We start from the raw sequence: 26,437 nt of genomic DNA, 5'->3' as shown, positions 1-26,437 counted from the left end.
GCAGGTCCGAGATACTGTTGTGAAGAAGTTTAAAGCCGGATTTGGATACAAAAAGATTTCCCAAGCTTTAAACATCTCAAGGAGCACTGTGCAAGCGATAATATTGAAATGGAAGGAGTATCAGACCACTGCAAATCTACCAAGACCTGGCCGTCCCTCTAAACTTTCAGCTCATACAAGGAGAACACTGATCAGAGATGCAGCCAAGAGGCCCATGATCACTCTGGATGAACTGCAGAGATCTACAGCTGAGGTGGGAGACTCTGTCCATAGGACAACAATCAGTCGTATATTGCACAAATCTGGCCTTTATGGAAGAGTGGCAAGAAGAAAGCCATTTCTTAAAGATATCCATAAAAAGTGTTGTTTAAAGTTTGCCACAAGCCACCTGAGAGACACACCAAACATGTGGAAGAAGGTGCTCTGGTCAGATGAAACCAAAATTGAACTTTTTGGCAACAATGCAAAACGTTATGTTTGGCGTAAAAGCAACACAGCTGAACACACCATCCCCACTGTCAAACATGGTGGTGGCAGCATCATGGTTTGGGCCTGCTTTTCTTCAGCAGGGACAGGGAAGATGGTTAAAATTGATGGGAAGATGGATGGAGCCAAATACAGGACCATTCTGGAAGAAAACCTGATGGAGTCTGCAAAAGACCTGAGACTGGGACGGAGATTTGTCTTCCAACAAGACAATGATCCAAAACAGCAAAATCTACAATGGAAAGGTTCAAAAATAAACATATCCAGGTGTTACAATGGCCAAGTCAAAGTCCAGACCTGAATCCAATCGAGAATCTGTGGAAAGAACTGAAAACTGCTGTTCACAAATGCTCTCCATCCAACCTCACTGAGCTCGAGCTGTTTCGCAAGGAGGAACGGGAAAAAATGTCAGTCTCTCGATGTGCAAAACTGATAGAGACATACCCCAAGCGACTTACAGCTGTAATCGCAGCAAAAGGTGGCGCTACAAAGTATTAACTTAAGGGGGCTGAATAATTTCACGCCCAATTTCAGTTTTTGATTTGTTAAAAAAAGTCTGAAATATCCAATAAATGTCGTTCCACTTCATCATTGTGTCCCACTTGTTGTTGATTCTTCACAAAAAAATACAGTTTTATATCTTTATGTTTGAAGCCTGAAATGTGGCAAAAGGTCGCAAAGTTCAAGGGGGCCGAATACTTTCGCAAGGCACTGTATATGTACACACACACACATCATAGTGTGCCATCACAGCAGCAAGATTTGTGACCTGTTGCCAAAAATAAAAGGGCAACCAGTTAAGAACAAACACCATTGTAAATACAACCCAGATTTATTTTCCCTTTTGTACTTTAACTATTGCACATCGTTACAACACTGTATATAGACATAATATAACATTTGAAATGTCTTTATTATTTTTGGAACTTCTGTGAGTAATATTTACTGTACATTTTTTTTATTTCACATCTAATTCACTTGCTTTGGCAATGTAAACATATGTTTCCCATGGCAATAGAGCCCTAAATTGAAATGAGTGAGAGAAAAGAGAGAGAGATGCACCAAAAATAAAATGTATGTCCACGCACTGCTTGTTACTTCCAAGTTAGATTTATATCCTCTAACACAGATAGGAATGATTTTACATTCTACAACATTAAAGACATTTCATAACAATTGAAGCTTCTGAAGGCCATGTCAAGGTCAGAGAATAGCCAGTAGAAGACCATCCATGCAGAGTTTTAAACAGTCCTATTCATCCCCTGACTAATGGGTGGAGTTTGTTTTGCATGACCCGGTACCTGGGTGGGTGGAGATTTCACTTAAGGACCAATGAAATGCTCTAAAATAAGCAAACTCCGCCCACTCGTGGCACCGGGCCATACAAATCCAACCATTAGCTTGGTTTCACAGCTTCCTAATTTCACTTATTTTTTCCATCAAGACCTCAGCAACACCCCAGAGGACAGAGTCACCCAACACCTCACCTACGGTTTCAAGTGCTTGATAATTAGTGTGAATAACTGCTATGGAGGTCTCTCTTTAGCATGGCATTTCCATATGGCCTTAGAACAATAATGTTACAGATGTAGGATCTTAATTTGATCACACTGTTGTAGGAGAGCTTTTCTTCAATGCAGGACATTTCAAACTTGTAGTGTCTTTGAGGTTTAAAAAGGCTTGAAGTTTGCCATTTCAGATTTGAATGTCCCTTATAAAAAAATTGTATGAATATCCATGAATTAAAATCCACATAATCATTTGCATTTCCTGTTGCTGCAAGACTATTTATTTTCCTGCTGGAGCAAACTGGCTCAGATTAAGATCACAAATCTGTAAACAGCCCATTTCAGTGTGTAGAACTGGGCTTATTAAACACTCATTATGTTAGCTGTGTCCCAGAGTTCTCTCTATCATCACCAAGGCTTTGTTAACTAGAACCGGGAGGGCTAAGGGAGTTTTTTAAAGTATCATCTTTACATCATACTGTATCTATGAACTTGAAGTATTGTAATTTCTCGCTCTTAGATAATAACTAGCGCTGTCAGAGTTCAGTTAATTAAAGTTCTCTTTTTTAAAATTGTGATTAATCACATTGTCTGAAAGTGTTCAAAATACTCTGAAAACATCCCAAATACATTATCCATACAAGTTGACATTTAGGGTAAAGTGTGCATTCTAAATGTACTTAAAGTTGCTAAGCATTACTTTAGTCAAAATCAAGACGTCAATATTTCTGTAAAGTTTGATTTATGAAAAATGACAGCTTAATTTGAGAAAATTCAGAACTTGCAAATATTCACAGCAATCCCTGCCATTAAATGTTTAATCGTTAATTATAACATCCGGCCCACTGACAAAAAAGGTGCACTAAGCAGTAATCGCTACTCCATATCCTGATTGCTAAAATTCAAATAGTTCCCCTAATTTCAGTTTGTGTGACTAAACAAACAAATATAATGTAGAGAATTGTACCATCTAAACAGCTGTGAAAAAAATGTATTTTCCATAACCAGAAATATTGTATTTTCAGCTGATGTACAAAACCGAAAGTAAAAGACGCAAAATCAAAACTTAATGGGAAGCATAGAAATAACACACCTAGAACAAATCTACCACTTCTTAAACTTGCATTGAATTAAAATGACAGATCTTTAACTCAAATGTATATGTGAATTTGGTCGGGTCGACCAAAATGTTATGAATTTCAGCTTAAAGAAAATGTTTTCAGTCATCCAAGTACCAGCAAGAGTTCAAATTAGAGCAGTATAACTTAACTAAATAAATCGGCATTGTCTGTTGGAATTGCACCACTGGTTACTTTAAGAAACCCCGACAGGTGCTGGGCTTCCCTCAGAAAGAGAGAGAACAGATTTCTATTTCTTGACGTTTTTTTACTAGATCTGTTGCATAACCCTCTGTTTTCATAGCCAGTATCTGCACCTTGTTTCTCTAGCAGTCGTCCTACAGCCTCTGTTTCCTGGGTGGAGAGTACACTCACCACAGCCATTCTCTCCTCGTGATGAGAGTACAGTCGTGGCCAAAAGTTGAGAATGACACAAATATTAATCTCCAAAGTTTGCTGCTTCAGTGTCTTTAGATATTTTTGTCAGATGTTACTATGGAATACTGAAGTATAATTGCAAGCATTTCATAAGTGTCAAAGGCTTTTATTGACAATCACATGAAATTGATGCAAAGAGTCAATATTTGCAGTGTTGACCCTTCTTTTTCAAGACTTCTGCAATCCGCCCTGGCATGCTGTCAATTAACTTCTGGGCCACATCCTGACTGATGGCAGCCCACTCTTGTATAATCAATGCTTGGAGTTTGTCAGAATTTGTGGGTTTTTGTTTGTCCACCCGCCTCTTGAGGATTGACCACAAGTTCTCAATGGGATTAAGGTCTGGGGAGTTTCCTGGCCATGGACCCAAAATATTGATGTTTTGTTCCCCGAGCCACTTATCACTTTTGCCTTGCTCCATCATGCTGGAAAAGGCATTGTTCATCACCAAACTGTTCCTGGATGGTTGGGAGAAGTTGCTCTCGGAGGATGTGTTGGTACCATTCTTTATTCATGGCTGTGTTCTTAGACAAAATTGTGAGTAAGCACACTCCCTTGGCTGAGAAGCAACACCACACATGAATGGTCTCAGAATGTCTTACTGTTGGCATGACACAGGACTGATGGTAGCGCTCACCTTGTCTTCTCTGGACAAGGTTTTTCAGGATGCCCCTAACAATCGGAAAGGGGATTCATCAGAGAAGATGACTTTACCCAGTCCTCAGCAGTCCAATCCCTGTACCATTTGCAGAATATCAGTCTGTCCCTGATGTTTTTCCTGGAGAGAAGTAGCTTCTTTGCTGCCCTTCTTGACACCAGGGCATCCTTCAAAAGACTTCGCCTCACTGTGCGTGCAGATGCACTCACACCTCCCTGCTGCCATTCCTGAGAAAACCCTTCTTGTGCAAAGCAATGATGACGGCACGTGTTTCTTTGCAGGTAACCATGGTTGACAGAGGAAGAACAATGATTCCAAGCACCACCCTCTTTTTGAAGCTTCCAATCTGTTATTCGAACTCAATCAGCATGACAGAGTGATCTCCAGCCTTGTCCTCTTCAACACTCACACCTGTGTTAAAGAGAGAATCACTGACATGATGTCAGCTGGTCCTTTTGTAGCAGGGCTGAAATGCAGTGGAAATGTTTTTGGGGGATTCAGTTCATTTGCATGGCAAAGAGGGACTTTGCAATTAATTGCGATTCATCTGATCACTCTTCATAACATTCTGGAGAATATGCAAATTGCCATCTTACAAACTAAGGCAGCAGACTTTGTGAAAAGTCATATTTGTGTCATTCTAAAAACGTTTGGCCATGTCTTCTCAGGTCTCCAGTTTCCCAGGATAATGTTTGGCATGCTCCTTTTTTTGTTTTCATAGCACCTTGAACTTTCCCCTTGTATATTCTTTCAAGCATGGATTAAATTAAGTATATTATTTTTGCATATCTGCCTCCTTTGGTTATTCCTTTTCATTGTTTGAGTGAGAGCAGCTTTTGAACTTTTAATACTAGTCTGTAACTCTGAGCTGTCACTACTATGGTGATGCAGTGGTTCTAATGGTCTGACTCGGTCATATAGCTCTTTTCTGACCCAATATTTGTTTTAATATATCATATTTAATTTTCTACATTCTTTACATAAAGCTCTTCTTTTTTTACACCAAATACAAACCTAATCTGACCTAATTTAAAGAATGTGCAGATAAAGATTACCAGTACCTCTTTTTTTTTTACATATCACTGACTAATCTGTTTCCAGGTCATGTGACTGTACCTGCTTCAGTCTTGCTGGTGAAGCCTGCGGCTTGCTTTATGGCAGCAGCAGTGAGAGCCAGGCCTCTGGTCTTCCTCAGGCCATGCTGGAGGACAGCCTCAAACTGGGCACACAAACAGATCACCCTACAGGGGAGATACAATACATCACACACACACACACACAACATCAATAAATCATATCAGTTTTGTAATAATAAAACATTGGTACCTGCTGTCGGAATCTGAGGCGATCTCCTTTCTTCCTCCAAAGCGGATTTGGCACTGAAGAGAAATGAAGAATGACATGACTATCAAAATAACAATGACACAACACATTTACTTACTCAATGGGAGCCTGCCAGCTAGAGACCACATCAAACCAGCTAGAAAAACAATACGCACAGTATCATATCATGCCTTATAAACAGTAGAAACCATAGAATTACACTGTAATAGCATATCATTACAACAGTTTATGATTATATGACTCATTTGACCATAGCTGTAATGCACTCCTCTTCAGTGGGAATTATCCATAGTAAAGGAATGCAACAAGGAAGCTAACATAACCTGGCCTGTCACGTATAGGAATGCTCACATAACCTGGAAGGAATGGGATGCGTGGGATAACGAGCAGTAGTTCCGACGTTTGGGTTATTTGGACAAATCACGAATTTTGCAGGTGTTACCATCTTTAAAATGTTGGAAGGGGAGGGGACATTCGGACCGTAACTTGCAAAGAGAGAGGGTGTAGCTCCTGGTTCCGCTCCTCCTTAAATCTCTTCACTTAACATGTATGCACCCAGAACTTAATCGATCAGCAGACCAATTACGAGCGACAGTTCTGGGTTAACTGTGATTACCCCTTACCTGTTTGACAGAGTCAAGCAGCCGCTCCAGCAAGTGTTGTCTCTTTGCGTCATTCTGCTGAGGGCCTGAGGAGGAGAAGGAGGGCGATCTTACAAACATGAGTATGTCAGTTTGGGAAACTCATCTTAGATTTCTGGCCTAAGAGCCATCTCTGGCTAAATCAGAGCTGTACCACAATTTCACCAAACGTATCAGAAATGTATACAAATTTTCAAAGAAAAATCTGATACTTACAAAGGATTCCTAAATCATTGCTAAGAATAATGAAAATGACTGCAGTTTCTACTGGTCATTGTTTTCAGGCTGGTTGTATTGGTTCTAGCTAGGTACCAAGCTAAAGCTAGCTACCCCAGAAGTTGCGGTCGAACAAATAATGCTTTATTACCAATGCGGTACTGCATTTCATAATTGTACAAAATTTGGTGCAAAAAATGTGAAGCATTGACCTTGGGCGAATCTATGTAGTCAGAGCTAGATTCCACAAAGCCTGGTCTCTGATCCACTCCGTTGGCGGAGTTCAACAGAAACTTCCTTCACCGTGGAGTTTAGTTTGCTATACCTTGGAGAAAGTTATGGGCTACATGAGGATGGTCAGGACTCAGCCCTTGATCATCGCTCTCAGTTCCATTACACAGAAGTGATTGGAGGAAGGCATCTTCTTTACTGGGGTTTTTTGTTAAGAGCCCCGACACTTGGTCTAAACATTAACACACACTGGACCCTGTGATTCAGATCAACAAGAAATAATTTTCTAAAAACAAAAAAGGTTAAATTGATACACCTTTACAGGGTTAGGGATCCCACACAGCCATACAGTGGCCTGCGAAAGCATTCCATTCCTTGGCATTTTTCCAATTTTGTTACCTTACAACCTGGAAATAAAATGGATTTTTGGGGGGTTTGTATTAGTTGGATTTACACACAACACGCTTACCACCTTGAAGATGCAAAATATTTTTTGTGAAACAAGCAAGAAATAATACAAAAAAATGAAAAACTTGAGCGTGCATAAAACTATTCACCCCCCCAGTCAATACTTTGTAGACACCTTTTGCAGCATTTACAGCTGCAAGTCTCTTGGGGTATGTCTCTGTAACAGTATAGTCCGTCCCCTCGCCCCGTGCGCGAACCAGAGACGCTCTGCACACGTCAACAGTCACCCTCAAAGCCTCGTTACCCATCGCTCCACAAAAGCCGCGGCCCTTGGGAAGCAAGGGGAACCACTACTTCAAGGTCTCAGAGCAAGTGACGTCACCGATTGAAACGCCACTAGCGCGCACCACCGCTAACTAGCTAGCCATTTCACATTGACTACATCTCTATAAGCTTGGCACATCTAGCCACTGGGATTTTTGCCCATTCTTCAAGGCAAAACTTCTCCAAATCCTTCAAGTTGGATGTGTTCCGCTGGTGTACAGCAATCGAAGTCATACCACAGATTCTCAATTGGATTGAGGTCCGGTTATTAGGCTATTCCAAGACATTTAAATGTTTCCCCATAAACCACTTCAGTGTTTCTTTAGCAGTATGATTAGGATCATTGTCCTACTGGAAGGTGAACCTCAATCCCAGGTTTGTTGTGGTGCCATATTCTTTTCATTTTTTAATAATGGCTTGAATGGTGCTCTGTGGGATGTTCAAAGTTCATGATATTTTTTTATAACCCAACCCTGATCTGTACTTCTCCACAACTTTGTCCCTGACCTGTTTGGAGAACTCCTTGGTCTTCATGGTGACACTTGCTTGGTGGTGCCCCTTGCTTAGTGGTGTTGCAGACTCTGGAGCCTTTCAAAACAGGTGTATATATACTGAGACCATGTGACCGATCATGTGACACTTAGATTGCACACAGGTAGAATTTATTTAACTAATTATGTCACTTCTGAAGGTAATTGGTTGCACCAGATCTTATTTTGGGGCTTCATAGCAAAGGGGGTGAATACATATGCACACACCACTTATCAGTTTATAATTTTTTCTAAACAAGTTTTTTTTTTTTTCATTTCACCTCACCAATTTGTGTATGTCCATCACATGAAATCCAAATAAAAATCAATTTAAAATTACAGGTCGTAATGCAACAACATCGGAAAAACGCCGAGAGGGATGAATACGTTTGCCAGGCACTGTATCGCCATGGAAGTCAGAGACCACTGATCATCTATTTAGCATGCTCGAAACACCTGTGTGTAATAGAAGATGCCACCAGAAACGTTGCCAGTGTACCTATGAAAATAACAGGTTCCTTCGACCTTAAGAAGTTACGGTAACGTTATGCTCTGTAATAGCACATCTTGGGCTAGTCAGGACTCAGGAGCAATACAATAAGTCTTACTATTATAATTGGAAGGGTTTCTTTGACATCTATGGTCTCATGCAGTCAAGAAAAAAATCGATTTGCATGGGGAGATTCAAGATAAACGCGGGAAGTCATCTATCCTTCACGCCTGCCTGAACTCACATGATAATTATGCTTTGTCATCCATTCTAAACCTCTTTTAATAGGCCTATGTGCGTAAACCAGACAAAATTCGCGCAATAAGCCAAAGCCAGGTGTCAATTGATGGTAGAACAAAAATGTTTTTTTTAGCTCCAACTCACCGTTCATTCTGTCAGTCCGAGTATGTTAGCTGTTGTTGACACACCACATGTAAACTAGTTCATGGTTCGACTTGGTGGATATCTAGAATTCTATTGCGATTCATCACATTCTGTACGAACCGAACCCTGGGTGGCAGAGAGCACAACTTCCATGATGCAGCCCTCCCTTCGTCTCATCAACACAACCTCGGTCCGTGGCCCACTGTTGCTCCTGTCGGCTGGAACTACAGAGGCCTGCGAGTTGTCGTTTATCACTATATAGTTAACCCGAGTCACATTTGTAGATAAAATTGTTGACTAACAAACCCATCCGCATTGGTCGATTCGGCGACTGGACTGTCGTGGCTCTGGCAATCGTCTAGCTGTAATAAAATGAATTCATTTTGACACTTCGGTGCTCCTGCCTGCAAAGCGAAACAACGTCGGCGCTGCAGGTCACATGACCAGACACACTGTTGTCATATGACAGGTTAGGAGCGATTTGGATCTGTATCAGTGTTAAACGTTCGCTTGTTTTCAAAAACAGTATTCATTGACAGTTCTCTTTTTATGAAAAGCTGTGTGTGTGAGAGAGAGCACGTCTGATCTCTAGACTAGAGACATCAAGCTACAAAGCCAGACCTCCACACCCCCTCTGTATTTTCCTCTGTGTGGTTAAAGGTCTGTACTGTCTTAGTTGTGACCAGTATAGTGTAAATTACACTAAATGTTTTTATTTTGGGGGAACTTGTGTGTGTAATATTTACTGTTAACTTTTGTTATTTTAACTTTTGTTTATCTATTTCACCTGCTTTGGCAATGTAAACATGTGTTTCCCATGCCAATAAAGCCCCTTGAATTTAATTTAATTGATAGTGATATAAATGTAAGGGTTAGGCAATGTATTGGGAAGAGTCACAAGGATATGCATTACATTAATTGTTGAAAAAAAGAGTAGTCCTTCACAGAATAGTCACAGGTTGTTATGAATGGAGGGGAAAATAAGTGAATCAATCACCAATCAAATTGCTGATCAGGATCAAATGTGGAAGCACATATTGTGACAGACAGGCATAACCTGTGTGCCTGCTGACAACAGCCAATCCCTAATTTCCATTCATGTGAAAGTATGTGTTGCCCCCTTTATTTATCCTATGGTTCTGACTTGGTGTACAGGTAGAACGGCCCATGTTCTTAATTCTATTGCTGTACATTTCAAAAGTGCTGAACAAATAGTTCTATTGACGATGTCTGTCCTAACTCGCTCATTAATGTCTTCATCTAAATTACGGATTGACTCTTATCTGCTAGTCGTCACCTTATGCCATAATTTGTACATCTCAACTGTCAATAGAAACCACATTTGTTTAAGCAAGTCAGCCATATTAGCTATGTTTTTTTAAAGGTGGTAAATTAGGCTGAATGTACTATTTCACTGCCAGACAAGGCTCCGCTGATAGCCAGGTGTAGCAGTGGTAAGATGTTGTGACTCTGCTGTTGGGACATTGCGCACATTTTTTTTTGCCCCACCAAGATTTACATGCTAAAATCACCCCTGCCTATGCTTAGTCTAATACAGTGGCAACTAAAATATACCAAAAACTATTTAGTCCAATCTATGTAAGCTAAATATGATGCGACTGTCCATGTTTCTGATTTCTGTGTGTGCAAGTAGTGAAAACATGTTGACTCGCCCTACTTGTAGAGATGGTATCCTCCTCTCTTCCATGTTGATGAAATGGTCTATCACTCTGTCATACAGTACACCCTTAACATTTTTGTTGTCTTAGGACAGTGGTACCCGAACTATGAGAGTATTTATTTTAAAGTAACTCACTCTGGTTTTAAACTTACTCTTGAATGTTGTAATAGTAGAATACACAAGGTGCAATTTCGAAATTGAGTAGTGTATCATCAGTTCCATTTGTCATTATCAAAACATTTTTTTTCATTCAAATTTATCACAAAATTAACCCCAAAAGCTTAATCGAGGATCCATTAAAAGGGGTTCTTTGAAGAACCATTTTATTTATTTTTTATTTAACCATTTATTTAACTAGGCAAGTCAGTAAGGAACAAATTCTTATTTACAACGACGGCCTACCCTAAGGCAAAAGGCCTCCTACAGGGATGGGGGATAAAACATTTAAATACACAGTAGAGAAAGCTTGTTGGACACTAAGAAAGATTTGTTGTAGAGTGTTTAACAAAAAATCCGGGGAGGGGCCAGCTGAGTATAATACTGTTTCATCTGCATATAAATGGATGAGAAGGGCTCCTACTGCCTGAGCTATGTTGTTGATGTAAATTGAGAAGAGCCTTGGGGTACTCCCTTGGTGACAGGCAGTGGCCGAGACCGCAGATGTTCTGACTTTATACACTGCATTCTTTGAGTAAGGTAGTTAGCAAACCAGACCAAAGATCCCTCAGAGATACCAATACTCCTTCGCCGGCCCAGAAGAATGGAATGGTCTACCGTATCAAAAGATTTGGCCAAGTTAATAAAAATAGCAGCACAACATTGCTTAGAATCAAGGGCAATGGTGACATCATTGAGGACCTTTAAGGTTGCAGTGGCACATACATAACCTGAGCGGAAACCAGATTGCATACCAGAGAGAACACTATAAACATCAAGAGAGCCAGTCAGTTGATTATTGACACGTTTTCCCAACACTTTTGATAAACAAGGCAAAATAGAAATAGGCCTATAACAGTTAGAGTTATATAAAGGACTGGCTGCCTTCCAAGCAATGTGAACCTCCCCAGAGAGGAGAGACAGGTTAAAAAGGTCAAAGATAGGCTTGGCGATGATAAGGGCAGCACCCTTAAAGAAGAAAGGGTCTAAAGGGTCAAGTTTAAGGAGTTCCTTTAACACCTCAGACTCAGTGGCCGCCTGCAGGGAGAAACTTTGTAGCGGGGCAGGGGAAAAGAGGGAAGAGCATGGGACTAGTAGCATTAGAAGGGTGGGAGATGGGGAAATGTTGGACGGGGAAGGAGGCATGGCTGAGTCAAATTAGAATCCTGATCTAATGAAGTGGTGTTTAAAGAGCTCAGCCATGTGCCTCTTGTCAGTAACAACCACATCATCAACATTAAGGGACATGGGCAGCTGTGAGGAGGAGGGTTTATTCTCCAAGTCTTTAATCGTTTCCCAGAACTTCTTGGGGTTAGACCCACAGAGAGAGAACTGCTCCTTAAAGTAACATATTTCGGCCTTCCGGATAGCCTGAGTGCGCTTATTTCTCATTTGCCTGAACGAGAGCCAGTCAGCCTACATATGCATCTGCCGAGCCTTTCGCCAAATGCAATTCTTGAGGTGGAGTAACTCTGCAAGATCACGTTCGAACCAGGGGTTGAATCTGTTTTTAATTCTCATTTTCTTTACGGGGCCGTACAGAGGCCAGTTCATGAAGGAAGCTCATTAGTTTTTTTAGCAAGCGTCTATGACAAATCAGGACAGGTCATTTCACTGAGCAGCCATTATGAACACAGGTTGTGAAACAGTGATTACCAAGGTCATTACATAAAACACCAGACTGATACCTATCAGGATTATTTGTGAACATCGAGGAGAGTAGCCTTTCTGGGTGTTTTGGAGTCATACCTTGTGGGATTGGTAAAAATCTGAGAAAGTTCTAGGGAGTCCCATTGCTTTAGGACTTGGTCAGGTGGTTTAAGCATGTCCCAGTTTAGGTCACCTAGCAGGACAAATTCAGATTTAGTGTAAGGTGCCAGGAGAGAGCTTGGGGCAGGTAGGGTACAGGCCGGTGCTGATGGAGGATGATAGCACCCAGCAACAGTCAACAAAGTGCTATTTGAAAGTTTAATGCTTAAAACCAGCAAATGAAATTGTTTGGGGACAGACTTGGTGGAGACAACCGAGCAATGAAGGTGATCCTTGGTAAAGAGTGCCAATCCACCACCTTTGGAAGATCTGTCTTGCCGAAAAAGGTTATAACCAGAAAGGTTAACATCAGTATTCAAAACACTCTTCCTTAACCACGTCTCAGTAATGACCAACCAACACATCTGGATTGGAACTGTGAACCCACACTTTAAATTTATACATGAGGTAATAAGCTTCAGTGTAAACGTGCAGAAAACACAGGCTTTTACGAGAGCAGAAATCAGTGAAGCAGATATCAAAGCACAAGTCAGAATTGGGGCTAACAACAGTAGATGGGCCAGGGTGTACATGCACATTTCCAGATATCATCCACAGTAATACATTCAAGGCACAGCAGAGGACAGGGAGAGCTCTGCAGGGTTGATTTATGACATTTGAATGTGCATTAGATGGAAACAAGATCATATTGTACAGCAATTTCATCAGTAAACATGAATACAAAGCCAGCGAGAGGTAGTTAGAATAGGATGGGAGGCCAAAAGTATGTGTAGCCAATAGAGAGTCAGGGTCCCGAGTGTGGGAACAAACAGTCTGTCCCACAGTTGAGTAAACAAGAAAGTTCATAGTCAACAAAGCATGCAGGAGTTATGAGGGAAATAGCTATATATATATATAAACTCAGCAAAAAAAGAAACGTCCCCTTTTCAGGACCCTGTCTTTCAAAGATCATTTGTAAAAATCCAAATAACTTCACAGATCTTCATTGTAAAGGGTTTAAACACTGTTTCCCATGCTTGTTCAATGAACCATAAACAATTAATGAACATACACCTCTGGAACGGTTGTTAAGACACTAACAGCTTACAGACGGTAGGCAATTAAGGTCACAGTTATGAAAACTTAGGACACTAAAAGAGGCCTATCTACTGACTCTGAAAACACCAAAAGAAAAATGCCTAAGGTTCCTGCTCAGCTGCGTGAACGTGCCTTAGGCATGCTGCAAGGAGGCATGAGGACTGCAGATGTGGCCAGGGCAATAAATAGCAATGTCCGTACTGTGAGACGCCTAAGACTGCGCTACAGGGAGATAGGACGGACAGCTGATCATCCTCGCAGTGGCAAACCACGTGTAGCAACACCTCTCAACGCTGTGCATTACAGGGAAGACATCCTCCTCCCTCATGTGGTACCCTTCCTGCAGGCTCATCCTAACATGACCCTCCAGCATGACAATGCCACCAGCCATACTGCTCGTTCTGTGCGTGATTTCCTGCAAGACAGGAATGTCGGTGTTCTGCCATGGTCAGCGAAGAGCCCGGATCTCAATCCCATTGAGCACGTCTGGGACCTGTTGGATCGGAGGGTGAGGGCCAGGGCCATTCCCTCCAGAAATGTCCAGGAACCTGCAGGTGCCTTGGTGGAAGAGTGGGGTAACATCTCACAACAAGTACTGGCAAATCTGGTGCAGTCCATGAGGAGGAGATGCACTGCAGTTCTTAATTCCGCTGGTGGCCACACTGTTACTTTTGATTTTGACCCCCCCCCCCCCCCCCCCCCCCTTTGTTTAGGGAAACATTATTCAATTTCTGTTAGTCACATGTCTGTGGAACTTGTTTAGTTTGTCTGTTGTTGAATCTTGTTATGAAAATAAACGCAGTTGACAGTGAATGGACGTTTCTTTTTTTGCGGAGTTTATAACTTTATAAGTTCAGAGTCACTCGCCCCAACAGTGCGTGTGTGCTGGAGGCGAGCGATAGCTCAGGAGAGAGGGGGAAGTGTGGTGGGGGTACTTGTACCAGAAAGGGGGAGACAGACCAGGGCAGACGGTGAACAGATCGCCAAGTGTAATCCAAGCAGCAGGCAACGGGAGTAGGTGTCACACCCATTTAATGGGTGTGCTTTTATTTCTGGAGGCAGGGTCAGCTGTGAGAGACTCCTGCCATTTGATGAGATCAAAGGCTTCGACACCTCTCACGTCACACCTCAGTGCTAATTGAAGTTGTATCTGGTCTGTCTCAGTTCCAGGTTGGATGGTGTCCTCAGGTCTCTGCTGATCGTTTGCCAGAGCACCATCTGTATAGCTTGGAAAAATGAATCCTTGTCAGCAGTAATCAGCAGTAATTTTGTCCAAAATTAGGTTGTAGGTTTGGAGTTTTGATCTGCAGTGAAGGTTATGCTGTGGAGGGTAGCATCCTGAATATGTCCCTGCCCAAAAAAGTTTATCTATCTTTTTGTAAAAAACATGTTGGAAAATGTGAGAGCTCACATGCAGCTGTCTCTCTCTCTCTCTCTCATTATACTTTTTAGAGATTACTACAACAACAAAAAACATTTTTATATTGTCTTTAAACCTTTAAAGAGTTCTTCAAGGGAACCCTTTAAAGTTCTTCAAGGGAACCCCCACAGTTTCAGCTTGAAGAACCCCTAAAGCAGGGGTGTCAAAGTCAAATGGACGGAGGGCCAAATAAAAAAATCAGCTACAAGACGAGGGCCGGACTGTTCGAATGTTCATTGAAAAATTTTTAAATGACGCATATAGTCTAGTGAACCTAATTGAACCTACTGAAAACCTAACAAATATATTACAATATGATCAGATAAATAAAGCAATATTTTCTTATGGCTCTGTCAGTAATCTTTAATTTTCAACAGACACAAAAGACAAATTTCCTTTATATAAATATCCCCATAACATGAACATTAAATGAAAGAAACCGGTATTCAAGGCACCATCAGTAGACTATATTTTCTATTTTAGCAAAAGTGGGCTAAATTTACTTCAAAGAAAAAACAATAATAGCAATTTTCTATCATCCACTCAACTGAAATATTTTTAAAATATAATTGGATTGAAATACAAAAAAATAAAGTGCAAAAATCTATTAATCAAAAACAACACTTTGTTTAAGGAGAAGTAACATGCAGTGAAAACAAATATTAAATTTTAACTTTTAAACTTGAACTGAGTAAAAACTCTAAATATGTGATTGCACAGTAATGTTCACTTGTTTGAGGTTGAGGGTGATACTTGGTGGTGTCCCATCTTTTCCACAAGTTCATCAATGTTCGGGGTAAGGCTCTGAGCTGAAGAAATCCTCAGAATTGAGTGGAGGTGTTCAGCAGTAAGTCGACTTCTGTGTGATGTTTTGTTCAGGTTCATAAAAGAAAACAGTTGTTCACACAGGTATGTGCTGCCAAACATAGACAACGTTTGAGCAGCCTGGATGCGCAGCTGGGGCATTGTGCCGGGGAGGAAACGGGCGAACTCCGCAGCACCCACTGCCGCATATTTTGCCCTCAGTGCATCATTGCATTGGAGGTCAATCAACTCCATTTGGAGGTTTGGTGGTGAGCTTTCCACGTCAACAGCAAATGGGTTACCGAGCAGTTCCAACCTGCTTTTTTGTGCTTCAAAGTCAGCAAATCGGCGTCGAAAGTCAGCGGCAAGCATACCTATTTTATCAGCCAACTGTGTGCTCGGGAACGCACTGGTAGAGAGCTTCTCTTTCATGGTCTGGCAGCTGGGAAAGTGGCTCAAATTTTCTTTCCGCATCTGCGTCTCCCACAGAGTCAGTTTGGTTTTAAATGCCTTCACTGTACTGTACATATCAGAGATGACACGATCCCGACCCTGCAGCTGCAAGTTTATTGCATTCAGATGACTCGTAATGTCACACAGAAAAGCCATTTCACACAGAAACATTTCGTCTCGGAGTTGTGTTGTGTCTTTCCCTTTGCTGTCTAAGAACAGACAAATCTCCTCACGAAGCTCGAAACATCTTTGAAGCACCTTTCCCTGGCTTAGCCATCGCACCTCTGTGTGATAAGGCAAATCACCATGCTCCGTTTCTAACTCCGTCAGAAATGTCTTGAACTGGCGGTGATTCAAACCTTTGGCTCTGATAAAGTTAACTGTGCGCGTGATGATGCTCATTACATGCTCCATTTTCAAGGCTTTACCGCACAACGCTTCCTGGTGTATGATACAATGATAAGCTGTCAGCTCACCTGTCGCGTTTTCCTCTTGCATCTTTTCCCGTATCTTCGCCACCAGTCCGCTCCTGTGTCCACACATCGCAGGTGCTCCGTCGGTTGTCAAACCCACGAGTTTTTCCCAAGGCAGCTCCATCTCATTTACACATCTTGACACCTCTTCATACAAATCATGCCCCGTAGTTGTGCCATGCATAGGACGTAAAGCCAAAAACTCCTCTGTCACGCTTAGGTTGGAGTCCACTCCGCGGATGAAAATTGACAACTGGGCAATGTCAGAAATGTCGGTGCTCTCATCCACAGCCAAGGAATATGCAATAAAATCTTTTCCCTTTTTCACAAGCTGCTCTTTTAGATTGATGGACAACTGGTCTACTCTCTCGGCAATGGTGTTTCTGCTCAGACTCACATTTAAAAAGAGTTGCCTTTTTTCTGGGCAAACTTCGTCACAAACTTTAATCATGCAGTTTTTGATGAAATCCCCCTCCGTAAATGGCCGGGCTGATTTAGCGATCTCTTCTGCCAAAATAAAACTGGCCTTTTGTAGCCTTTGTTCCATGTCCATATTCTTGTTTTTGTCCGCGTGTTTCGTTTCATAATGTCGTCTCAGATTATACTCTTTCAGTACCGCCACACTTTCTCCACACAGAAGACACACAGGTTTTCCAGCTACCTTCGTGAACATATACTCCGACTCCCACCTTGTTTGAAACCCCCGGTTCTCAGTATCCACCTTCCGTTTTGCCATTTTTGATGGGTATCTGAAAGTTAATTTTACTGTGATGCTGACGACTGCTGTGCCAATAAATATTGAAATGAAGCAGCCTACTGCTCGGTGCGTCACCTTTGCATTGTGGGAAATGTAGTATTGGTGCGTGTAAAAGATCTGCGGGCTGCCGGCTTGCTGCGGGCCGGTTCTAATAATAAATCAAGATCATCCCAGGGGCCGTAAAAAACCTTCTTGCGGGCCGGATGTGGCCCGCGGGCCTTGACTCTGACATATGTGCCCTAAAGGATACTCCAGGAACCTTCTTCTTTTTTGAGTGTAATGTGTAATGTAGGGGTTAGTCCTTGTGCCACGCATAGACTGGTGAGATTTCAGAATAAAAGAGGAACTGTACTCACAGCAGGAGGGTGTTACTCATCATACAAAGTAGGTAAATATAGATTTACATTCAATTCAAACATTTAAAGTAATTATCCAGTGAAAATCAAACTTTTAAAAGTTCAAACTCTGTTAACTCATACTCAAATAAGGTTCTATACTCGTATTTGTGGCCAAAGTATTAATTGGGGAAAAAAACACTTAAAACAAATCTCAAACAGAAGGTTTAAAAATTGCTTGCTATTTCCTCATAGAGTATGATGTCATACTCCTGAAGAAGATGTGTTGGCAAATCAGAAGTTTAGAGGATGATGAGCTGGCTAATCAGCGGTCTACCTGCAATAATATTTTTTTTTATACCAATATATGGCCACACCATTCTGTTGTTGGGGTACACCCACAACATTCCAATACAGAAAAGCTACTTTTTAACATAACTACAATTTTTGGAAGGAAAACTATTTCACTCATATTGTAAGTACTTGCATTCTTTTAAAGTATATTATGTGAGCTAATCACACAAATAAAACATGAAAAAATATATTAAAACATTTTCCTTAAGTGTCATTTTTAGGGCTCCCGAGTGGCGCATCACATTTTAAGGCACTGCATCACAATGTTGCAATATGGCTGACCAGTGGCTTCAAAGTCTCTCAATGGCCAATACTTAGCATCACCAATCCATGGTTTATATACATAATTGGTTATAACTGAACACTATTACACACTGCTTCATTATTATATTGCCAATTGACTTGAAACAAAATTACCTGTCAAATCATATTCTCAGTGTCTCTCTGGTAAGTTCATTAGATGGAGTTGATGTGGTGCACTGATAAATAATGTACAGAGTGACGGCTTGCTGCCCGTTAGCGGTAACATTTCCATCCGTCGTTCAGGGCCCTTCTCTGTTGGCCCTCTCGTTCCATCGGAATCATTAGTAAGACTATTTTACACCTTCCTGACAACACTGCTGACCAAGTTAACGTCATCTTCCTGTTCCTCTGGTTGCACCTCAATGTTCCCCACCAACCAGAACACCCACCAAATGAGACTGAGGATGATTATGACAGCCCCTGCATAGATTAATAAATTGTGTCAGGATATGTCTGCAACCACCCGGTCAGCAATATGAACACTCCAACTATTTTGTGGACGACCGCAAACCAAAAGGCACATTTACAGTGATCAACTCCCTGATATCTCCTCTCCGCGACCTTCACGTCCTTTACTTATATTTGCGCCATGAAAATGAACGTCAAATCAAATTATTAGTCACATGCGGCGAATGCAACAGTGAAATGCTTACTTATGAGCCCCAAACCAACAGTGCAGTTTAAAAAAAATATGGGTAAGAAATAGAAGAAGTAATTAAAGAGCAGCACTACCCTCTGTTGTGCCTTGCAGTCGGAGGCCGAGCAGTTGCCATACCAGGCAGTGATGCAACCAGTGCTCTCGATGGTGCAGCTGTATAACCTTTTGAGGAGCTGAGGACCCATGCCAAATCTTTTCAGTCTCCTGAGGGGGAATAGGTTTTGTCGTTCCCTCTTCACAACAGTCTTGGTGTGCTTGGACCATGTTAGTTTGTTGGTGATGTGGATGCCAAGGAACTTGAAGCTTTCAACCTGCTCCACTACAGCCCCGTCCATGAAAATGGGGGCGTGCTTGGTCCTCCTTTTCCTGTAGTCTACAATCATCTCCTTTGTCTTGATCACGTTGAGGGAGAGGTTGTTGTCCTTGCACCACACGGTCAGGTCTCTGACCTCCTCCCTATAGGATGGTGTTGGAGTCGTGCCTGGCCATGTAGTCATGAGTGAACAGGGAGTACTGGAGGGGACAGAGAACACATCCCTGAGGGGCCCCCGTGTTGAGGATAAGCGTGGGGGATGTGTTGTTACCTACCCTTACCACCTGGGGCCGGCCCATCAGAAAGTCCAGGATCCAGTTACAGAGGGAGGTGTTTAGTCCCAGGGTCCTTAGCTTAGTGATGAGCTTCGAGGGCACTGTGGTGTTGAACGCTGAGCTGTAGTCAATGAATAGCATTCTCACATACAGTTGAAGTTAGAAGTTTACATACACTTAATTTTTCAACCACTCCACACATTTCTTGTTAACAAACTATAGTTTTTGCAAGTCGGTTAGGACATCTACTTTGTGCACGGTGTGCTCAGTCCTGTTTTTCCTGTAGTCCACAAATCAAAAGTTCTTTAGGGTCCAGAAAGTCATGTCATTTCCAAAAGTGGTGGATTCAGGTCGGTACACAGGTGTTGTGCACTGAAGCCTTTGGTCTGTTGGAGAGCTCAGTGCACACTCACAGAGACGCAACATGCTGAAAGCTCACAGTAAAACATTTCTAAGTACTGTAACTTTTGGTTTTCAAGACAGCTTGAAGACATCTTCTTGGATGATACTTTATCATGCAGATATTTAGAAGTTATTTTAACGTCCATCTAAAATAGGCAAGGAATGGTATTTTCTGAAGTTCCCTCGAGATCAATAAAGGCAGCTGAATACGTGACAGTAGATGCAGTCTATTCAGAAACATCCAAGTGTCTCTAAGTTTTAAAAAAGTATATCATTATTTAAGACAATCAGGATCCAACCACACTATTCCAACAGAATGTGATGAATTAATTCCTGCCCAACATACATGCTGATGGGCCTGCTCCTGACCCCCAGATCCAACTGTCTCTGCTTGAGCTTCATGACGGGTATCAGGACCAGCCCCACCACACACATCATCCTCATGGAAAGGTAGACCAGGGCAGTGGCATGTTGGGTGTACTCACACTAGAGTGGAGGAACAGCACTGCACCCAGCATCAGGGCTCCCATCACCATGACTGGTTTGTGGATGTTGGCCCAGTGATGTGGTTCTGGACACAGGATTCTCCTCACAATCTTGTTCTATAACACCATCCTCATAAGGACGCTGCAATGACTGTCTTGTCAGACTCCGCCCTCAAGTGACAAGCTGCCCTTACGGAACTGCCCTTTTCTTCAAAGCGAACGAGGTGAATAGTTTGCATCTCACCTCATGAATTAACATGTATACTTTTCCTTCTGCAATATAATTGTTTTGTCTTTAGATGCTCTTATCCAGTGAGTTGTCATATGCACTGAATACTTACAGGAGCAATTAGTTGTGCTTTCCTCAAGGGCAGGCTTTCACCTAGTCGGCCCCGGGATTCAAACCAGCAACTTTTGTTACTGGCACAATGCTCTTAACCACTAGGCTACCTGTTTACTGACCGCAGCACCCCTACTAATACTTCTGGACAGCAGCCTCCCTACTTACGTGAGCCTGACAGCTCTTCAATTCCTAGAGTTCACTCCACCCGGTTAACCACACCAAATAGGGCAGGGGTCATTCAATACTAGATAGATGTGGACCCTAGTAGGCATGGATTGTCAACTCTAACTCCAGCAGCTTTGAAATTCATGTGAAAGTGAACAATTAACTTGGCATCAAATGGCCATTACAGAAATTATATTTCAAGAATTTATGTTGAACGTGAGTAAGACCACTAGTCTGATAGAACACTCTACAGTGAACCCAGTCTGATATTAGAAAAGTAAATTTGGCCTGTAAGGATCAGGCAGCAGCCGCACGGACTGTTCATCAACAATAGCCTTGTCATCCGACAGACTACTGTATTTGGACTGAGTTCACCATGGTAAATACCACTCGAAGCTAATGCATCAGGAACCACTAAAAGCCTGATTTAATTGGTTTGCATCACATACAAATCGTATTCACTAAATATTGACAGTGAGCCCATTTTGTATAAGAAATTAGACAACATACTTCAGTAGTTTTTCACATTTATAAGTTGAGTTTACACATTACATTAAACAAAACCCTTTGAGGCAGTCAGACAATTACAGCTCATTTGAGTTTGTCCTTGGATCAATTCAACAAACTGAAATGTTAACAGTTCTATATTTATAAAGAAGTCCTTTATAATCAGTGATGAAGTCAGAGTTCCATGTAGAGAAAGGGGGAGTAATACAGACATTAATGGATAGGAACGCTTTGTTCATTGAGTTGTCAAGACAAAAGTCATCGAGATTGAGGCACTTTCCTTTAAGCAGCCTTCTTGGTCCTTTTGCTTTTTCTTCTCATAGCCTTCTTCCCCCCTGTCGGGTTGGGAGCCTTCTTCCCCCCTGTCGGGTTGGGAGCCTTCTTCCCCCCTGTCGGGTTGGGAGCCTTCTTCCCCCCTGTCGGGTTGGGAGCCTTCTTCCCCCCTGTCGGGTTGGGAGCCTTCTTCCCCCCTGTCGGGTTGGGTGCCTTCTCAAGTCCCTTCTTGGTCTGCTTCTACCAGCATCAGAGAGAGGAGCAATCCATTAGCACAGTACTGAGAGGAGTCTGTAGATACATTAGTCATTTAGCATATACTTTTATCCAGAGCAACTTAGTGCAATCATCTTTAAGACAGCTAGGTTAGACAACCACATGCATAGAAAGTACATTTCTTCAATAACAGCCATCAGTAAAATCAGAGCTTGGGCGGGGGGGGGGGGGGGGGGGGGGGGGGGGGTCAAGGTGAGGATTATTTAAGATACTGTTTGTAGAGGTAGGTTTTCTGATGTTTCAGAAGATGGGCAGGGACTGCTATCCTAGCTTCAGGGGGAAGCTGTTTCCACCGCTGGTGTGCCAGGACAGAGGAGATTGGACTGATACAAAGTATCAAATAACCTCCAGCCTGTCAGTGTTCCCAGGGAGTGAACAGGGAGACAGCACAAAAAGGACACTGCTCCCCCGCCTCACTGGAATGAGGTTCATGCAACACTGGATTTAAGCCAAAATTCATACAGCGAGTGAACCAGGTTACGAACCATTCCCCCGACAAGTCAGCAAATATGTAATTTGACAAAAACATTCAGTATGACACGTGGTACAGACCTCCAGTTTAGCTTTTTTGCTTGGCGGTACTATGGGAACAAGCTGTGGAATCTCTTCCTCTACTTCAGCACCTGTGTTTTTTTCTGTAGACTTCTGTTTGCTTGCAGTTTTCTGAAATTCACAAAAAAAGGTTATAGGTATTCTTTATGAGCAGGAGGATGTGGGGTCTACCTGTCTATATCTATATATCTATATCTATATATATATATATATGAAATTGACCTCCGTAGCCCATACGTGGCACTAGGGGCTATTTTTATTTGACCTTTAACTAGGCAAGTCAATTAAGAAAAAATTCTTATTTTCAATGACAGCCTAGGAATAGTAGGTTAACTGCCTTGTTCAGGGGGGTGTCGGCTCAGGGATTCATTCGATCTTGCAAGCTTTCGGTTACAAGTCCAACACTAACCACTAAGCTACCTGCCGCCCCGCTATATTGATGTTCCCAGAGAGTGAACAGGGAGACGGCACAGAAAGGACAGCTCCCCTGCCTCACTGGAACGAGTTTCATATAGCACTGGATTTAAACCTAAAATCATACTGACTGTAAACCAGGTTCCGAACTAGTGCAAAGACAAGTCCTTAGAAAGATTTAGTTTGACAAAAATAGGTAACTTCAATTATCTTAAAATACTACTTACAAGCATTTGTGTGTAGCACTCCTACCTTGGCATCCATGGCTGCGCGGGCCTGTTTCTTTGTCTCCTCTAAGAGGGTCAGGTGGTTCATGTTAGAGGTGTAGATGGGCAGAGCTACTGATGACTGGCTCTTCAGGTGGATGATCTTTATCAATGGTCCTTTCTGCAAAGCAGCAAGACCGCAGCCATCTAGTCTCAAATGTACTTTCACGCATACCTTTTTAGGTCAACTTCATTTATGTGAGAAACATTTAATGGTACAGCCAAAAACATTGCCATCCTGTGTATAGCATCTGATTGTGGCCTCTTGTCAAGGGCCTTGATTTGTTGGGGTGAGGGGGCACATGGGTTTAATCCCTCTGCTATAAAGAGCAGGCAATTAGCTTAATGTACCAGTACTATAGACCTAGTAAACTCACCCCAGACAACAGCTGGGCCCAAACGTTTAACATGGGTATAACTGACATTAACGTATAATAAAAGTGTAAATATCTGTAGTGACCGTCAGTCGTGAGCTCAGGAGGATCCCTGGCAGCAAACTCACCACGCGTAGTTTGGTCACAATGGTGCTAACAGCCGAGTCGATATTCTCTGCTATTTCATCTGCAGCCATCCCAGAGTGGGCCACACGAGCCATGCTAAAACAAACAATTACATGATACAAAAGGCAGTGTGAATGAATGAATTCTATGAACACTAAGAATATTAGACACTTGCCAATTTGTGTCAAAGTCGTAGAGACAGACTCCAATAGAGAGGGAGGTCCGTCTGGATATACTTTGAGTCACTATGGCACCATCATTGCCCATGTCCAACACAGACAGGAGGACAGGGTTTGCTGGGGTGCAGTTATTCATCAAGTCAAGCGTGGAGCAGGCCTCACCAGCAGCAGCCTTTCTTAGAAATGGAGATGGTTGTTCCCTGGATGGTTCGCTGGATATCTACGGCCAGCTTCTTGCTCCGCAGGTTTACTGACAAAGGCTCCCTAAGCAGAGGAGAGGAAACACTACATTAGAACACCAGAAGGGCTGGCTTGAAGGCACATTTCAACTTAAGTGATTTGATGCATTTCAAGGCCAGGGAACAGCACTTGGGGCTATGTTGATGTTCCCAGAGAGTGAACCGGGAGACGGCACAAAAAGGACACCGCTCCCCTGCCTCACTGGAGTTAGTTTCATATTGCACTGGATTTAAACCAAAATTCATACGGAGTGTGAAACAGGTTCCGAACCAATGCAAAAATAAGACTAAATAGATTTCATTTGACTAAAATAGACAAGTTGATCAACCAATAGAACACATTTACAAGCGTACTTTTTCCTCTCGTAAAAGTGCTTGCCAATGTGTGAGGACAGCAGGCGGCGAACACGGTCGTCTGACAGGAACATGTCAAAATTCCCCAGCAGCCTTCTTTTGGCCTCAAAGGGCTTGTACTCAGTCTTCAGCATTTTGTAAGGGATCACCTATAGAAAGACAGGTATATGCCTGGGTGAGTTGAGTCATGCACCAACAAGTAAAGGAGCATATCAAAAAACAAGAAGCTCTGATCATTAATACATGCGTATACAGTATGACAGTAGGTAACTGTGTAAAAGCTGTAGAGACAGACTCCAATAGAGAGGGAGGTCCACCTGGATATACTTTGAGTCACTATGGCACCATCATTGGCCATGTCCAACACAGACAGGAGGACAGGGTTTGCTGAGGTGCACTTATTCACATTGGATGACCAAACACTAGTTACAGACTAAAGTAAATCAGATGAGATGCATTTGAGGATGAGGTAAGCACTTCGGGTGTCTAGAAAATCAATAATAATAACTAATATTATTGGTGTTAGTTAGTAATACCTCTGTGACATTCTTGACCCCTCTCTCAGCCAGCAGTTTCTTGTAGAACCTCTGGGTCTGGTCAGGGGTCATGTTAGGCTCATCTCTGGTGAAGAGACAAACCTCATCTGTGTCGGTCCGGATGCCATGAGGCAAGGGGCTGAGGGAGAAACAGAGGACTTGTGGTTATTACTGGACAGTTTCACCACTATACTGCAGGAAAAGGGGTTAATTGCTCCACACATTCAATGTATTTTCCCATAGCTATGCCTGTATTATGTAACCATGTTGGTTTGTAGCTCTGGACAGTGTTGGCAGAGGGACTCACATGCGGATGGTCTGGGCCTGCTTGGGGATTTTCCATAGTGTAAAGAGGAGGGATAGGTGTTGACTCTCGTCCAGGAGCAGAGAGTCTGGGGTAGACTTAGTCTTCAGGAAAGCCAGCAGTGCTTGAACTGCTTTCTTCACCTGGGAACACAATGAGAAGTTATGAATAAATGTAAAAACAGTGACAAATTAATCTGTAATTTTGTTCAAATAGACAACACATTGACCAAATGCAAATAACCAGCCGCATTAGGTTAACTAGTTAAGTTACACAAATCGTCCTGAACAAGTCAGCTCAGATGAGAAAGCGAACGATAGCTAGCCAACGTTACAACTTTTTACCCATTTTAACCTACAAAAGTCGGACTAGTAAAGGGTCGACATTTTTCCAACGACAGTGGTACCAAGAACCAATGGAAGGAGTTGTAGAATACTCCGAAAGTGTGTTCACAGCGTTTCCAGTTAAGACACAGAAAATAAGTGACTTGCCTCGTGTTGCGAACTATCCGACCGCACAAGCTAACGCTAGCTAGCTTGCTATCCAGCTGGTTGCTAGCTCCAAAGAAAGCTGGCTTACAAAACATAACCTACTGATATCACCCCGCTTTTCCTGGCATCCATATAACTACACTTTTGTTAAAGAAGACATTATCAAAGTGATTTTAGACATTACCTGTACCCGGTCCAGCGCCAACTCCTCAGGTTTGTCTGCCATGCTTCTTCACGTGTTTTATCCGGGGTAACGCATGCGCATATCGATTGGCTCACGTCACTCTTGCAATTGAAACTTCCCAACTTTATTTGCGAACAGTTTGAGGACAATTCAAAAAGGTCACTAGTTACCGCCACAAAGTCCTAAACCCCGCCCATTTCTACAATTTGATCGGATTTAAACCTAACCTCAACCCCTCTGCTAACCTTAACCATAACCTTACATTTAAACCAATTTTGACTTTGTGGCTGTGGTAACCAGTGGAAACCATTCCGAAAGACCAAATGAACATTGTAAAAAATGGAGAAAAACAGAGCCTTTAA

The 26,437-nt window shown here is 42.3% G+C and overlaps 2 protein-coding genes, 1 long non-coding RNA gene and 3 other non-coding genes across 9 annotated transcripts in view; 1 reads left to right on the top strand and 5 right to left on the bottom strand.

Moving 5' to 3' along the window:
- Positions 1-9,407, bottom strand: part of LOC110502889 (sorting nexin-29) — a 172,198-nt gene extending 162,791 nt beyond the window's left edge. For 2 of the 3 annotated variants that reach the window (XM_036960639.2, XM_090217437.1), the window contains exons 1-4: positions 8,777-9,238; positions 6,176-6,240; positions 5,535-5,587; positions 5,325-5,449 (exon numbers count right to left, since the gene is read on the bottom strand). In XM_036960639.2, the coding sequence (XP_036816534.2) occupies positions 5,325-5,449; positions 5,535-5,587; positions 6,176-6,240; positions 8,777-8,783 (250 nt within the window). In that variant the 5' untranslated portion in view covers positions 8,784-9,238. Of the gene's footprint in view, positions 1-5,324; positions 5,450-5,534; positions 5,588-6,175; positions 6,241-8,776 lie in introns of all 3 variants that reach the window. The other variant, XM_036960638.2, reaches the window with a different exon arrangement.
- Positions 1-26,437, top strand: part of LOC149972588 (uncharacterized) — a 439,554-nt gene that overhangs the window by 242,613 nt on the left and 170,504 nt on the right. The window lies entirely within an intron of this gene.
- On the bottom strand, positions 21,516-26,271 carry rsl1d1 (ribosomal L1 domain containing 1). Its single transcript, XM_036960635.2, has 9 exons — positions 26,076-26,271; positions 25,404-25,543; positions 25,097-25,235; positions 24,561-24,709; positions 24,130-24,231; positions 23,791-23,884; positions 23,275-23,409; positions 22,609-22,719; positions 21,516-22,020 (listed from the first exon to the last, which is right to left on the bottom strand). Exons 1-9 carry the CDS (start codon positions 26,115-26,117, stop codon positions 21,790-21,792), a joined length of 1,143 nt encoding a protein of 380 aa, XP_036816530.1. The 5' UTR covers positions 26,118-26,271; the 3' UTR covers positions 21,516-21,789.
- LOC118943946 (small nucleolar RNA ACA64) lies at positions 23,579-23,703 on the bottom strand. Its single transcript, XR_005039291.1, has one exon. It is a non-coding gene; the product is annotated as a small nucleolar RNA ACA64 (small nucleolar RNA).
- LOC118943950 (small nucleolar RNA SNORA55) lies at positions 23,966-24,093 on the bottom strand. The gene has a single exon (XR_005039295.1). It is a non-coding gene; the product is annotated as a small nucleolar RNA SNORA55 (small nucleolar RNA).
- Positions 24,829-24,956, bottom strand: LOC118943945 (small nucleolar RNA SNORA55). The gene has a single exon (XR_005039290.1). It is a non-coding gene; the product is annotated as a small nucleolar RNA SNORA55 (small nucleolar RNA).

Source organism: Oncorhynchus mykiss, chromosome 23, assembly GCF_057628025.1.
Source record: "Oncorhynchus mykiss isolate SJ-2025 chromosome 23, ASM5762802v1, whole genome shotgun sequence".
In the NCBI taxonomy this organism is placed as follows: Eukaryota; Metazoa; Chordata; class Actinopteri; order Salmoniformes; family Salmonidae; genus Oncorhynchus; species Oncorhynchus mykiss.
The sequence above is the reverse complement of the archived record's forward strand: the minus strand, read 5'-3'. Positions and strand labels throughout refer to the sequence as shown.